This window comes from Lolium perenne, chloroplast, assembly GCF_019359855.2.
Source record: "Lolium perenne chloroplast, complete genome".
NCBI classification, from domain to species: domain Eukaryota; kingdom Viridiplantae; phylum Streptophyta; class Magnoliopsida; order Poales; family Poaceae; genus Lolium; species Lolium perenne.
This window is the reverse complement of record NC_009950.1, coordinates 14,633-30,257: the sequence shown is the minus strand read 5'-3', so window position 1 is coordinate 30,257 and position 15,625 is coordinate 14,633. Positions and strand designations below refer to the sequence as shown.

Below are 15,625 nucleotides of genomic sequence, written 5' to 3'. Positions count from 1 at the left end.
CCTTCTTTTTTCTATGCAAAACAAAAAAGAATAGTAAGTGATTCCATAAATCTACGCTGTTGCCCAAGAATTCACTATTCTTCTTAATCAATGATTTCTTATATAGAGAGAATGGCCCTCACAAATTGCAAATACTAATTTGTTAAGAATCAATCGAATTGAAGTCATAGTGTCATCGTTGGCTGGAATCGATATATTCGCGAGATCCGGGTCGCAATTTGTATCGACTAAAGAAATAGTAGGAATCCCCAAAATGGCACATTCCCGAAGAGCTATATACTCTTTTTGCTGATCAAGGACGATCACAATGTCTGGCAATCTCGTCATATATTTGATCCCGCCGAGATATCTTTGCAAGGTAGATAATTTTCTCTTCAAGATTGCCACATCTCTTTTTGGGAGATGTTGGAATTTTCCCATTTTTTCTTCTGCTCTTAAGTCTCTAAATTGAGAAAGTCTAGTTTTCGTTATCGACCAATTAGTTAACATACCACTGAACCACTTTTTATTAACATAATGACAACGAGCCCTTATTGCAGCTGATGCTACTAAATCCGTCGCTCTTTTTTTTGTACCAACAATTAAGAAACTTTTTCCCTGACTTGCTGCATCAAAAACTAAATCACAAGCTTCTGATAAAAAACGAGCCGTTCTAGCGAGATTTATAATATGAGTACCTTTGCGCTTTGCCGAAATGTAAGGGGCCATCTTCGGATTCCATTTCTTAATACCATGGCCAAAATGAACTCCTGCTTCTACCATCTCTTTCAAATTGATGTTCCAATATCTTCTTGTCATTTTTTCCACATTTCCTTTTGATTTTTTCTTTTTTTTTTCATCCTACCATTATTCCATTACGGAATTTTTTTCTTTTTGAAGATTAAGAAAGATCTAAAATAGCTTGAAATAAATAATAATTGTTCCGAAGGAACCTTCTACTGAGAGTTGGCCATTGATACATTGTATAAACATAACCTTAATGAATTAACTAAATTCTTTTACTTAATTAAAATATAAAATTGGACCCGTTTAGTGTTCTAAGTTCAAAAGTCTAGTAAAGTAAAAAAATCTCCTTTATGTATCCTTAACTCGTATAAATGGGGGTAAATGGGGGTTCTAATGTCTCATAGAAATTGTTTGTTATGTCAGAATCTGAAGAAACTAATTCTGTATGGAGAAACAAAAAATCTCTCATTTCCGACGCGAATAGATTTTGTTTTTGAATTTCAAAATAAAGGTTCTTGTCTTGTGGGGAACGATGGACAAATTTTTGGAATCCGGTACCAACGGGTATAATCCCCCCCAGAACTACGTTTTCTTTCAACCCTTTCAACCAATCAATGCGACCTCGTAGGGCAGCTTTTGCTAAAACTCGAGCAGTTTCTTGAAAACTTGCTTCAGATATGAAACTTTGGGTATTCAGGGAAGCCCTTGTTATTCCCAATAAAATTGCCCGATAATAGATCGATTCATCCAAAGCTCGCCCTGCTCGTTCCGCTCGCAATAGTCCGATTAATTCCCCAGGTGAAAAAACATTAGACATTCCATCTTCGGAAACCCGCACTTTTGATGTTACTTGGCGTATAATAATCTCTATATGTCTATTATGGATCTGTACCCCTTGGGATCGATAAACTTTTTGGATTTTATTAACCAAAGAAATACGACTTTGGGCTATGGTTAGCTCAGCTCCAATCAAGAATCCCCAGGGGATCCCAAGAATTCTTGGTATACGCTCATTCCAATCCTCAATTCTCCTTTCGAGATTCGGGGATAATGAATCAATTGAACGCGCTTCAAAGATTTGTTCCACTTTTGGAAGACCTTGCGTTATGTCACTAGATCTCGATTTTTCATATATAAACGTAACTAACCTATCGCCCTTGTAAAGGATTTCTCCATAATGACCATTAACAGTTGCTCCTGTAGTGGCCAAATAAGGTTTAGCTGCTCTTATAACAAAGGAATCCATATTAATAATGAAAATTTGACCAGATTTTTTTATGTGCGATTTAAATAGGCATACATTTTCACAAATAAGTTGTCCAAGGTGAATTATTGCCGATGTCTCCTCCCAAGAATCATGATGGACAAAGTGACAATTCAAAAGGAATGGATCCAACATTATGTTACTATCGAAATTAGAAATCCTTTTATTTTCATCTATTAAAGAGTATTTAAGTCCTTGAAGTACTTGGAAGGTTTGTTTCAAATTGTCAAGAAACAAATATTTTTTTAACAGGATCTTATTATGCGTTAGTAAATAGTAAGATGAAGAAAAATTCGATATACTAGGGACAATAACGCCTAAGGGCCCAAAAATTTCTCGAATAGGAATTCTACGATTCAATTCTTTTATCGTATTGGGATGTTTTGGGTTCTTGAATAAACCAATTTGAGAACAGTTGGATGCCGACAAAATCATCAAAGATTGGTATTCTTTATTTCGATTCAACAAGGTGCCAATAGCTTCTTGATGTTGGCTAAGTGATTCAATCTTCGCCTTGGAATAAAAGGAATTTAGATTGGTGTGATCTAACCTATTATGAGGAATTGGTCCTGCACTTGTCCTATCATACCTTTTTCGTGTATATGAAATAGTGCACTTGATTAACTCAATTCTTAGGAAATCGCGAATAAGATCATTTGCTCTTACCTCAACAAGGGAAGCACCAGCCTTCTCTTTTTTTTCTTGTTCCCAATTCACTACTAAGCAAGTTCTAACAAATTGACTATTTGTGTGATAAATTCTTTGAGTTAACTTGCTATTTTCATGAGAAATAAAATTGACAAGTCGAAGTTGGAGATTATCTTCTTCTTGCAAGAGATCTTGCGGGAAAAGTGTTGCTAAATTTCTCCCTTCGTCCATTTCATATGCGACTGCAGGGCGAATGGAAACAAAATACTTTTCCTTGCTCTTGATAATTTTTTTCCGTTGAACATAGACCCAATTTTTGCTTTTTTTTGATTCCTTAGAATCCTTTTTTTGTCTTTCTGGTGGTATCAAACAGCCGCCTAATACCTTATCTGCCTCTTCAGGAAAATGAATATCGCCGGAAAATATTTTGAGTTCTGTATGGCTTTTTTTTCTCTTCACTCGGACCAGTCCACCTAGTCGACTTCTTGTATTTTTTGTGAGTTGTGTATCCACTCCAATAATACTATTGTCAAGTACCTTTAGGGATGAGGATCTCGGCAAGATATGCAGTTCTTGAAGAATGAAAAAAAACCGATCTACTTCTTTTTGGTATTTTAGACTAAATTCTTTTGTTCCTCGATGCTCAATCAAACCTTCCTTTTTGAAGATAGAATCTTCCTCTGGGCTCTCGTATTCGTCCTCGGATTCCTCTTCTAAGTCTTCCTCTAAAGTCCCATATTTGTCCTCTGAGCTTTCCCCGGGACTCCCATAGTCGTCTTCTGAGTCTTCCTCTAGAGTTCCATATTTACTCTCTGGGCTCCCATATTCGTCTTCTGAGTCTTTCTCTAAAGTCCTATATTCGTTCTCTGGGTTCCCATATTCGTTCTCTGGGCTTCCATATTCGTCTTCTAGGGTTTCATATTCGTATTCGTCCTCTCGGGTCCTATATTCCTCTTCTAGGGTCTCATATTCGTCTTCTGAGTCTTCTTCTCGAGTCCTATATTCTTCCTCTAGGGTCCTATATCTAAATTTAACAATTCCGGAACCCTTTTTATCTTTTCTGTATCGTGGATCGTCAAAATAAGCAAAAATAGTATTTCTATGTAAAACACCCATAAAGGGTATTTCAATCGAAATCCCCAAACAGGATATTAGTTCTTTCTCTTGTTCTTGATGATATTGTAATGGAATGACGAACCTATTTCTTCGCTTTTTCGCTAACAAATCTGAATTCTCTTTAAAAATAGAAGGATAGATCAAATTCCAATGGCCATTAGGCATGATTCGAACCAACGTTGAATAATCAAAAATTTCCCTATCTTTTTTACCATAAGTATTCATTTGATCTTGATCCTTGTGGAGTGAAAAAGACGCTATACTGGATCTGCATCTACTTACTGACAATATCCATAAATGGCTTGTTTTTGGTAATCGACGAAGATTACCATATTGATATTCGGGCGCATGGTAAACATCAGTACTCCAGTGCATTTCGCCGTCTGATTCGGAATAAATATGCTTTTGTACCCTTTCTTTAAAATGTAAAGTGGGGGTTCCGGCACGAATCTCCGCAATTACTTGTTCAGATTTTACATATTGATCATTTTGCACTAGAATCAAGCTTTTTGAGGGAATATTTACACTATATAGAATATCCTGACTCTGAATAGTTACATGCAAGTCTATATAACATAGAAAAGCAGGCTGTCCATGACGGGTACGCGTGGGGTGAACCAAATTCTCAGTGAATTGGATTTTTCCATTCGAAGGGGATCGTACAAGGTCAGCAGTACCCCCTGTGAATACTCCGCCAGTATGAAAAGTTCTTAATGTTAGTTGAGTACCTGGCTCCCCAATTGATTGACCCGCAATAATACCTACGGCTTCTCCCAATTCGACCAGATCACTATGAGTGGGACTCCGGCCATAACATAATTGACAGATCCAAGAAGTGCTCCGGCAAGTAAAGGGGGTTCTAATATATATTGGTTGTGCTAGAAATGGTTGTGCTCGAAAGGCAGTTATGAATCGATTGACTAATCCAATTCCAATATCTTGATTTCGAGCGGCAATGCATCGTGAACCGATATATATATCGTCTGCTAATACACGACCAATTAGTGTTTGGACAAAAAGTTTTTCCGTCATCCCATTTTGAGGACTCACAGAAATACCTCGGATAGTACCACAATCTCTTCTACGCACAATAATATGTTGAACTACTTCAACAAGTCTACGTGTAAGATATCCAGCATCTGCTGTTCGTACAGCAGTATCTACAACCCCTTTGCGAGCTCCATAGCAGGAAATTATATATTCTGTCAAAGAAAGTCCCTCGCGTAAATTGCTTTGAATAGGTAAATCAATCATTTGTCCTTGAGGGTCCGCCATTAATCCTCTCATACCTACTAATTGGTGTACCTGAGATGCATTTCCTCTGGCTCCTGAAAAAGACATTAGATAGACTGGATTAGAAGGATCCGTTATCCGAAAATTCGAATTCATTTCTTGTTTCAAATATTCACTTGTCGCATACCATATCTCAACGGATTGGCGTAATTTTTCTACCGCGTGTATCGCCCCATAATAATAGTGTTTCTCCAAAAGAAAACTCTGTTGTTCCGCGTCTTGGACTAACCATCCCTTAGAGGGTATTGTTAAAAGATCCTCGATTCCTAACGAAATGGATGTAGTAGTGGCTTGATGGAAGCCCAGAGTCTTTAGTTGATCCAGTATATGGGATGTATATCCCATTCCAAAATGATCTATTAATCTGCTAATAAGCCGTTTCATACCAGTTCCGTCTATCTCTTTATTATGAAAGACCAGATTGGCCCGTTCCGCCATACATAAGTACCCCCTTTTCGGCTGAGTAGGATTCGACAATTGCTGAGTAGGATTCGACAATGGGCTTGAGTCAGTGATTTGAAAATTTAATTAACTTCATTTCCTTAATCTCAATCTGAATTCGCGCGGCAAAAATGATGATACTAGGGAAATCGGAATGCCCCCCGAAAGGGGAGGGGCATCGCCGAATCTAACTTCCTGGTTTAGATAGTGTATGAATAGGCCTGACTAAATCCTTGTATGGCTTCCTCTAGTTCTCTATAAAAAGAAATATGACCAAGAGTGGTTCGAATGTATATAGAACGAATTTCTTTTTTTCTATTTCCCACTATTAGATAGTGGGCATAAATCTCATGATAAGTCCCCAAAGATTCATATTGAACTTCAATCGGAACTTCTCTTGACCCAATGACGCGTTGATCCAGTTTCCATCGTAGCCACAAGGGACTGTCTAAACTGATGAGTTTCTGTCTATAAGCTCCCAGTGCATCATAAGAACTAGAAAAGTGGGGTTCTTTATCTTTCATATTGTAATTAACTTTTTTAGTTGGATAGTTTACGCAACTATTATATCTATTTGCACAAATACCTCGGCGGTTTCCAATCGTTAATACATAAAGCCCGATAAGCATGTCTTGGGTTGGTACGCAAATAGGATCTCCGATAGCGGGAGATAAGAGATTCATATGAGAAAACATAAGTAAACGGGCTTCCGCCTGAGCTTCTAAGGATAAAGGTAGATGAACAGCCATTTGATCCCCATCAAAGTCTGCATTGAAACCCTTACACACTAATGGGTGTAAAGAAATAGTACGCCCCTCTACTAAAGTGGGTTGAAAAGCCTGTATGCCTAATCTATGCAGGGTAGGTGCTCTATTTAACAGTACAGGATGTCCTCGCATAACTTCTTGAAGTATTTCCCATACAATGGGTTCCTTTTCCCAAATTTTCCTTTTAGCAATCCTTACATTAGAAGTAGCGCGTTTCGTGATTAAATCGCGAATTACAAATAGCTGAAAAAGCTTTATTGCTATCTCTAGAGGTAATCCACATTGATGTAATGAAAGCGAAGGACCCACAACAATGACAGAACGCCCCGAGTAATCGACCCGTTTCCCAAGCAGAGTCTCGCGAAACCTTCCTTCTTTACCTTCAATTACATCTGAAAGTGATTTGTATACTTTATTGTGACCATCCCTCATCGGTTGCCCGCGGGACCCACTATCAAGAAGTGTATCCACGGCTTCTTGTACCAATTTTTCCTGGCACATTACTAAATCTGCTGGCGCTAATTCACTTCTTTTTAATAGATAGGCAAGGTTGTTGTTCCGACGGATAACTCTCTTATAAAGTTCATTAATGTCCGAAGTTACTACTTTATCTCCAGACCTATAAACAATGGGTCTCAATTCGGGAGGAAGAACCGGTAATAAGCACAAAACCATCCATTCTGGTTCTACATTTGTTTGAATAAAATGTTTCGCCAATTGCATGCGTCTAATCAAAAAAACTTTTCTTATTCGTCTTTTTCTATCTTCCCATTCATCTCCACTATACCCCTCGTCTTCTAATTCCTTCCATTCGACCAAGGAATTCTCTATAATAATTCGCAAATCCAAATCTGCTAATTGTTCTCTAATAGCACCTGCTCCTGTTGCAATTTCCCGATTTCGAAATGTTGCAAAGCCTGGGGTAGAAAAAAAGGGAGAAATGCTGTGGTTACAGGATGCAATTTCCTCTTCGAATAAACCTCGTAATCGTAAAAAAGTGGGTTTTTTAGTGCTGGGCCTAGCAAAAGAGAAATCGCCGTATACTAGGCCTTCCAACTTCTTAAGAGGTTTATCTAAAAGATTCGCGATATAACTAGGAAGACCTTTCAAATACCACACATGAGTCACGGGACATGCGAGTTTGATGTATCCCATTTGATATCTTCGTATCCGAGAATCCACAAATTCTACTCCGCATTTTTGGCAAAATCTTTCGTCTTCGTTCTCAGCTCCGCTCGCTCGAGAATTGCCACAAGCGCAAATTCCGCTTTTTATGGGTCCAAAGATTCTTTCGCAAAACAATCCATCTTTTTCTGGTTTATCGGTTTTATAATGAAAAGTAGAGGGCCTTGTGACTTCGCCAACGACTTCTCCATTAGGTAGGTTTTTGTTAGCCCAAGCCTTTATTTGTTGAGGGGAAACGAGTCCAATTTGAAGTTGTTGATGTTTATATTGGTCAATCATAAAATAGAAATAAGAAAAGAATTTATATTTATTCCGATCAAACTTCCTCCCTAGTAACCTGGAAGTTCTTCTCAGATACAAGGAAATGATTCAGTTCTAGAGCCAAAGATCGTAGTTCTCGAACGAGCACTCGAAAAGATTCTGGAGGATCCTCGTGATTAGGTATTCTTTTTCCCCAGATCGTAGCATTAAGTATTTCTTGGCGAGCTATAAGATGGTCAGACTTATAAGTAAGTATCTCTTGTAAAATATGAGCAACACCAAATCCTTCTAAAGCCCAAACTTCCATTTCTCCTACTCGTTGTCCCCCTTGCTTGGCTCTTCCTCTAACGGGTTGTTGTGTAACAAGTGAGTAGGGCCCAGTCGAACGCCCATGAATTTTCTCATCAACTTGATGAATTAATTTTAAGATATAGGACTTCCCTATTAGAACAGGTTGTTCGAAGGGGTCTCCTGTTCTTCCATCAAATATTCTGCTTTTTCCCGGGTACTCGGGTTCAAATACCCATGGATTTTTTGTTTCTTTACTGGCTTCATATAATTCTGAAAACACAAGTTTTCTTGAAGCCTCTTGCTCATATCTCTCATCAAAGGGTGCTATTCTATAATGTTTCTTTAGCAGATCCCCCGCTAATCCGAGCGAGCTTTCAAATATTTGTCCCACATTCATTCGGGAGGGTACTCCTAAGGGATTGAAGACCATATCAACAGGTGTTCCATCTTGCAAATAGGGCATATCTTGCCTAGGCAAAATTTTGGAAATGATTCCCTTATTCCCATGTCTTCCAGCTACTTTATCCCCAACTTTGATTTCACGTTTCTGTAAAATATATACACGAACCATTATGTCGAGGGGGTCCCTCTGGATCCATTTCACATCGATAACGCGCCCTCTTCCGCCTATAGGTAATTTGAGAGAAGTTTCTTTTGAAGTGGATACCTCAAGGCCAAATATGGCCCGTAGTAATCCAGCTTCCGCGATATACGACGATTCACTCGCTATCTGAGGCGTTAATTTACCTACTAAAATATCACTAGTTTCTACCCAGGATCCCAACCTAACCACTCCATTTCTGTCCAAATTGCGGAGTAAATGTGCTTCTAGATGTGGTATTTCTTTAGTTATTTTTTCAGCGGAGCCTTGGCTTGTCGTATCCGTCTGAATTTCATATTTCCGGATGTGAAAAGAGGTATAAATATCTTCATATACCAAACGTTCGCTAATTAGTACTGCGTCTTCAAAATTGTAACCTTCCCATGGCATATAAGCTACTAATACGTTTTTTCCTAAAGCAAGTTCCCCCCCAACTGTAGCAGCTCCCTCTGCTAAAATTTGTCCTTTTTTAATGGATTTACCCCGTGGAACCCGCGATTTTTGGTGCATACAATTATTTTTGTTAGAGCGACGGTGGTTAACTAAAGGAATACTTAGAGTCTTCCCACTACTTGATAAAAGGATCTTATGACTATCAGTAGAAAGGATCTTTCCCTCGCGTTCGGCTATAACGGAAACCCCCGAATCTAGAGCTGTTTGGCGTTCCAATCCAGTTCCAACAATGCACTTCTCGGACCGAGAAAGGGGAACTGCTTGGCGCTGCATATTAGAACTCATTAAAGCCCGATTCGCATCATTGTGCTCAATAAAAGGAATGAGAGAACCTCCAATAGAAAAATATTGGAAAGGAAAAATACTTCTAACATGAATCTGTTCCCATGCAATAGTCAGGAATTCTTGACGGTATCTAGCTGGAACAACCTGCTCTTCCTGAATACCTTGATTCAAGGACAAAGAATTTCCTGCTGCTATCATATAATATTCATCTCTATTTGGTGATAGATAAACTACCTGTCTTGATTTTTTTTTTTTTGCTTTCTCAGCAGATATTTCATAAAACGGGCTCTCTATGGATCCCCACAAGTGATTAATTCTCGCATGAATTGCTAAGGATCCAGTAAGTCCAACATTGATTCCTTCAGACGTGTCAATTGGACAAATACGCCCATAGTGACTCGGATGAATATCTCGGCTCCGAAAACTTGAAGTTCTCCCTGTCAACCCTCCAGGACCTAAACAGCTCACTTTTCGCCCATGAACAGTTTGTGTCAATGGATTCGTTTGATCAAAAACTTGAGATAACGGGTATGTGCCAAAAAAGGTCTCATAAGTAGTTATTAATAAAATCGAAGTTGAAGTTGGAGTTACCAAAGTTTGGGGAGTCGGTTTCGATTGACGTATGAATACTCTACGGATAGTTTTTTGAACTGCATGTTGTAAACGACCAAGAGCCAGTCCAAATTGATCTTGTAACAGATCCGCAACCGAACGAATACGTTTATTTTTCAAGTGATTCATATCGTCATCGTCAAGTATACCCGTTCCAAATTTCATTCCAATCAAATGATCTGTAGCGGCCAATACATCTCGTGGTAACAAGAATGTATTGTTCTGAGGTATATCAAGATTAAGCCTCCGATTCATATTTCGGCGACCAATCCTTCCTAATTCACATTTTTGCTGAAAAAATTTCTTTTGTAATTCCTCACATAAGGACTCCGAAAATACCAGGTCCCCACCTACACAAGCAAATTGTTGATAAAACTCCAAAATAGCTTTTTCTTTTGACTCAATCCTCTTCTTTTCCTTAGCATTCGGGAAAGACAAAAAAATTTCAGGGTAGGAAACATTATCTAGAATTTCTCTTAGATTCGAACCCATAGCTGATGATAGAACTAGAATAGATATCTTTTGTTTTCTACTCACGCGAGCCCATATCCTTTCTTTTTTATCAATTGCTAATTCTGATCTTCCTCCCCAATCTGATATTATAGTCCCGGTGTAGATAGAAATTCCCTTATGATCTAATTCCGAGCGGTAGTAAATACCAGGACTTAGCAATATTTGATTGATCACAATTCGGTATATTCCATTTATAATAAAGGTTCCTAAGGAATTCATTATAGGAATGTTTCCAATAGAAATGGTTTGCTTTTGCACATCGAAACCGAAAATTAATCTCGCGGATACATATAATTCGGAAGAATAGGTAAGTGATTCATACACAGCATCCCTTTCTTTTATCGAGGGTTCTAGCAATTGATATCCTTTCGCAAATAATTGAAATGCAATTTCGTGATCTGGATCTTTAATTGCTGGAAACTTGTTAAGTTCTTCTGCCAGGGCTTGATTAATGAACCTGCAAAATCCCTCGAATTGGATCTGACTAAATCCGGGTATTGTGGACATTCCCTCGTTTCCATTCCGGAGCATCTTAATCTTAAGTTTCCTGTTTATCAAAGAAAAATTCCATTATCAGCTCATTCTTCATCAATCCCTACGGATCGATCTAGCAATCATGGAATCTATATTCTGTTTACTGAATCACATGAAATTCTAGGGAACTCCACATACGTATTTCATATATGTATTTCATACATATGAATAGAGACCATTTTTACGAAAGTTCGAGTTTGCCAGGGGTACAAATGGAATGAAAATGAATTGATAAAACATTCCTAGAAAAAAATTATGCCAATTAGACTTTCATGATATTCTAATCAGATTGGATGGCAAAGATTTCTCATTTTATTTCCTTTCTATTAATGTAATAAAGCCATAATTTAATATAATAAATAGACTAGAAAGTTTGAGAAAGTTTGGCTTTACTTCGATTTAGAATAGCGCGCTTACTTTAAATTTCAAAAAAGAATTTGCGGGTTCTTTTTTATTTTGGAGTAGTAGAATTGCTATAAAATTTAGGATTTCCTTGTAGAATTATAAAATAAAGTAAGTCCTTTTTTTAAGTACATGCCAATCTAGTTATCTACCTCTCCACATAGCCATGCTTTTCTTTTATCGTAATTTCTTTCACTTGGACAGACCAAGATAGTCAGGTTATACTCTATATCAGAGCAAATTTCCTTTTTTTTTATTCAAGATATTTAATGCTTTGAAAAATGAAAGCACGATTCCCCATAGAGATATGTACATAAGGGGGATCTTTGGATAATAATGCTGTTCAGGCCTAGAGTTTATCTATACACGGATTAGGCATAAAGCCATAATAATTTTATTATGCCATTAAAAGAAAAGGACGGGGGAGATAATACCTATTTAAGTTTAAGAGTCGTTCACTACTGCAATTAAAAAAAGATAGAATTCTAGTTAATGGTTCCAATTTGTTCTGAATTTTTAAGCCTGTGACTATAAATCCACTTTTTCTCCTTTTTAATCTCAATAGAAAGAAACAGAAAGTTTTATTGTGTTAACAATGTATGTTTTAAGATAGAATCTATTGAAGAGAGTAATAGAAACTGGAGCAAAAAAAGCAGGAATCTTTTTTTTTTTTTAGATTGGAAAAAAAGTAAGTAGAATTATATTCAAAATAAAAGGGTTTTTCGTAAGAAAACGTGGATGAATACTTCCTCTTTTCTCGATTTTCCCTCGGATTTTTTGGCGGCATGGCCAAGCGGTAAGGCAGGGGACTGCAAATCCTTTATCCCCAGTTCAAATCTGGGTGCCGCCTCATCAATAAAATACTTAAGTTTAATAAAATACTTAGGTTTTATAGTACTGATCGAACTCGATAAATTCGTACTCTGCATAAGTTCGGGGAAGAGAGTAACTAGGCCTGCTGATACTGGGTTTTGAGAATCCATACCATAGTTCTATCCTCAAACTAGGGTTTGTTTTGGGGGTAGTGGCCAAAATGGTTACCAATAGGGATATTGGTTCGATTTGAGAATTGAAAACGACGAGGCTAAGATCCCAAAAATCTTGGTATCCAAAGAAATGCCCCTAAGGGGCATTTCTTTTTTTTTCAATTTAAGATTGAAGAAGGGACTCCGTGAAGGAATACCAAGACTTCCTAATTATCATACATTATCATACATCTTATTTTACCTACATACACTAAAGTAAGGACTACTTATTCGAGGGATAATCAGATTAAATAGGCCGATCATAAATTAATTTATGATTTGTGTTGTGGATAAAGTCTCTTCATTCTTTCATAGAATGATAGAAAGCAGGGCTGTAGGCTTTAGGTCAAAAATAAACATGGGTAAGGTAGGTATAGTATCCAATAAATATTTATCTATCCATAATTTTATGGTATATTTGGGCGTCCTTTGCTTATAAAAATAAAAAAAGAGTAACAAACAAAAGGAATCAAAAATATTCCTATTTCCGCTTCTTCTATTCAGGACATCATTCCTGTACTATTTTTTAATGAAAAAAAAAGGGCTATGTATCGTATTTATACTTAATGCTCTCTAATTCTATCGGAATTCCTATAAGAATTTGTTAGGGGTAAATTCCTTGAACTGATTGATCCATAGCCTTAGGGGAGAGTCCCTTTTTGACTCTGTACCCTTGATTCCACTATGATTATTGATCAATAGTAGAATAATTCCTTCATAGAAATAGGAGACATAATTTAGATGGATATAGTAAGTCTCGCTTGGGCTGCTTTAATGGTAGTCTTTACATTCTCTCTTTCACTAGTAGTATGGGGGAGGAGTGGACTCTAGGGATACTACTAATTGATTGAGTAATCGAATTGTTGTATAAACTCTTTTCTTTAATTGATCATTTTGCATTAATCATTTTGTCAAACATTATTCTTTAATCTTTTTCTTTAGTTTCATTCCGATAATATAATAGAAAAACTCTAAAGTGTGGTAGAAAAAACTATATGTAGTTTTTTCTACCACACTTTAAGATTCCAACCAGATCCTTTCATTTAAGACTTGGATTTTTTTTATTTAATCCCTTTTTGGATGTCTTCAATGATTAATTAGAATTCCAATTAATCATTTTGGCTGACTGTTTTTACATAAATAATAAGTAAAAAAGCAGTAGGAATTAGAATGAACAGTGCAGTAGCAATAAATGCGAGAATATTGACTTCCATAACCTCTTTATTTTTTATTTTCACAATAACTCGGGATGTAATCCCATGGAGAGGAAAAAGGGGTATCCTGTAAATTCAAGGGTAGGGTTTGCATTCTGATAATACTGAATCAATTCAATATTATGAATATCGGATCTATCAAATCAATTCATAGTTGAGAGTGGAATAGTAATAGGAAGATCCTCTATCCATACTAAGACCAAAATGGTTTTTTTGATTGGGTTAGGAATTCCCTATTTTTTTAATCTTTTTCCACTTTTATTTTCTATACCTCTAATCCACGATCTTTCTTAATCTTATCTAATTCCCCCTCCTTTTTCTTATAGTTATACATACATAATTGTATGTATGTATTATATGACCAACTTTCTATGGGTCACATAGACATCCAAATAAGCAGTAGAACTGAGATGGGCAAAAGAGGTCTTAAATAAAAAGGAAATATGAATTTCTCCATTCATTGAACCCTAGTTCGGGACTGACGGGGCTCGAACCCGCAGCTTCCGCCTTGACAGGGCGGTGCTCTGACCAATTGAACTACAATCCCCGCGGGGTGTATGGCATACCTATTCTTAAATAGAACCATAAGAAGATTCGATTCGTCTGTCCTACTCTAAGAAATAGACGAATCATATACTACACACCCACATATTATCAGGTGGTTATAGTGAGAGTGACATAATCTAGTATGTCGTGATTTTTTCTCACTAAAAATGGATAATAATTCACCCTTCAATAAGAAAAACTATTTTGTTTGTAAGAAAGGAATGAGAGAGATATGGGTTAGAAATCCAATTTCTCCCTTTTTTCTTTATCTTTTATTTCTATAGATCAGAGATCTGACATTTTATTTTATGGAATGGAAGAAAATCAAAAGGATTTAGTTCATATTCACGAAGTCCTAAATTTTTGGGCCGAGCTGGATTTGAACCAGCGTAGACATATCGTCAACGAATTTACAGTCCGTCCCCATTAACCGCTCGGGCATCGACCCAGGAAGAATTTATTCTAGGATTTTTGATAATCTATGATTAATCTCCTTTCAAAATACTCCCTACCCCCAGGGGAAGTCGAATCCCCGCTGCCTCCTTGAAAGAGAGATGTCCTGAACCACTAGACGATAGGGGCATCACTAGACGATAAGGCCATATACAACCGCTCGTGATTATACTGTGATTATACTATAATCATAGTATGAGCAGTTTTTTGGAATTGTCAATATACTCGCAAAGTATAACTAGATCCAAAGCAAAGAGTTTTTCCTACTTTTCCGTTATGTTTTTTTTTAGTTGATGGTTAGATTAATTCATGGACCATCCCCTACTTTTTAGGGAAATTTATTTAAATTAAAGGGTTATAGAATAAGAATGGATTATGAAATAGGAGGGATTCTATATCTATATTAGTATTAGTTCAGTACAGGTAGTTATTTGATTGATCTAAGATGAAAAAGAGTACAATTTCTTTTTTTTTTTTTTTGCTTTATTTAGTGTTCAGACCCAAAATGAATGCATCCCGCACTAAGTCATAAAATTCTATAAAAAATGGAGAAAGTTTCAAAAACAAAGAAAAAAGTGAATGAATTTTAGTAGATAAAGTATTCTATCAGATTCGAACCGAGGACTTACGTCTTAGCACGGCATTACTCTACCACTAATTTTAAAAGCCCTTTATCGGATTTGAACCGATGACTTATGCCTTACCATGGCATTACTCTACCACTGAGTTAAAAGGGCTTTTTATTAAAAAAAAATTTAGCCATTTGATTTCCCATTATGGATCTACTGCATAATGTACATAATATATGTATACATAGAGATGTAGAGATTATATATCTATATATCGATATATAGAAGTTTAGTCATGACAAGGTTCAAAATCTTGAGAGCCCAAAATCTTGCTTATAACTTGCACAAATTGCACAAAACTCAAAACTAAAGTAGAGGTTTTTTTATTTTTATTTTATATAAATATTTTATTTTTATATAATAAAA

At 36.7% G+C, this 15,625-nt stretch overlaps 6 protein-coding genes and 5 non-coding genes across 11 annotated transcripts; 2 read left to right on the top strand and 9 right to left on the bottom strand. All coding sequences in view use genetic code 11, as the record gives it.

The window, feature by feature from the left end:
• Positions 1-87: 87 nt before the first annotated feature.
• On the bottom strand, positions 88-798 carry rps2 (ribosomal protein S2). Its single transcript has one exon. It carries the CDS (start codon positions 796-798, stop codon positions 88-90), a length of 711 nt encoding a protein of 236 aa, YP_001531276.1.
• A 286-nt stretch (positions 799-1,084) lies between these two features.
• rpoC2 (RNA polymerase beta '' subunit) lies at positions 1,085-5,485 on the bottom strand. The gene has a single exon. The coding sequence runs from the start codon at positions 5,483-5,485 to the stop codon at positions 1,085-1,087; it is 4,401 nt and encodes a 1,466-aa protein (YP_001531275.1).
• A 203-nt stretch (positions 5,486-5,688) lies between these two features.
• On the bottom strand, positions 5,689-7,719 carry rpoC1 (RNA polymerase beta ' subunit). Its single transcript has one exon. The coding sequence runs from the start codon at positions 7,717-7,719 to the stop codon at positions 5,689-5,691; it is 2,031 nt and encodes a 676-aa protein (YP_001531274.1).
• A 37-nt stretch (positions 7,720-7,756) lies between these two features.
• rpoB (RNA polymerase beta subunit) lies at positions 7,757-10,987 on the bottom strand. The gene has a single exon. The coding sequence runs from the start codon at positions 10,985-10,987 to the stop codon at positions 7,757-7,759; it is 3,231 nt and encodes a 1,076-aa protein (YP_001531273.1).
• Positions 10,988-12,171: 1,184 nt separating this feature from the next.
• trnC-GCA lies at positions 12,172-12,242 on the top strand. The gene has a single exon. It is a non-coding gene; the product is annotated as a tRNA-Cys (tRNA).
• A 916-nt stretch (positions 12,243-13,158) lies between these two features.
• petN (cytochrome b6/f complex subunit N) lies at positions 13,159-13,248 on the top strand. The gene has a single exon. The coding sequence runs from the start codon at positions 13,159-13,161 to the stop codon at positions 13,246-13,248; it is 90 nt and encodes a 29-aa protein (YP_001531272.1).
• Positions 13,249-13,526: 278 nt separating this feature from the next.
• psbM (photosystem II protein M) lies at positions 13,527-13,631 on the bottom strand. Its single transcript has one exon. It carries the CDS (start codon positions 13,629-13,631, stop codon positions 13,527-13,529), a length of 105 nt encoding a protein of 34 aa, YP_001531271.1.
• Positions 13,632-14,104: 473 nt separating this feature from the next.
• On the bottom strand, positions 14,105-14,178 carry trnD-GUC. Its single transcript has one exon. It is a non-coding gene; the product is annotated as a tRNA-Asp (tRNA).
• A 363-nt stretch (positions 14,179-14,541) lies between these two features.
• trnY-GUA lies at positions 14,542-14,625 on the bottom strand. Its single transcript has one exon. It is a non-coding gene; the product is annotated as a tRNA-Tyr (tRNA).
• Positions 14,626-14,686: 61 nt separating this feature from the next.
• On the bottom strand, positions 14,687-14,759 carry trnE-UUC. The gene has a single exon. It is a non-coding gene; the product is annotated as a tRNA-Glu (tRNA).
• Positions 14,760-15,295: 536 nt separating this feature from the next.
• trnT-GGU lies at positions 15,296-15,367 on the bottom strand. The gene has a single exon. It is a non-coding gene; the product is annotated as a tRNA-Thr (tRNA).
• Between the last annotated feature and the right edge of the window lie 258 nt (positions 15,368-15,625).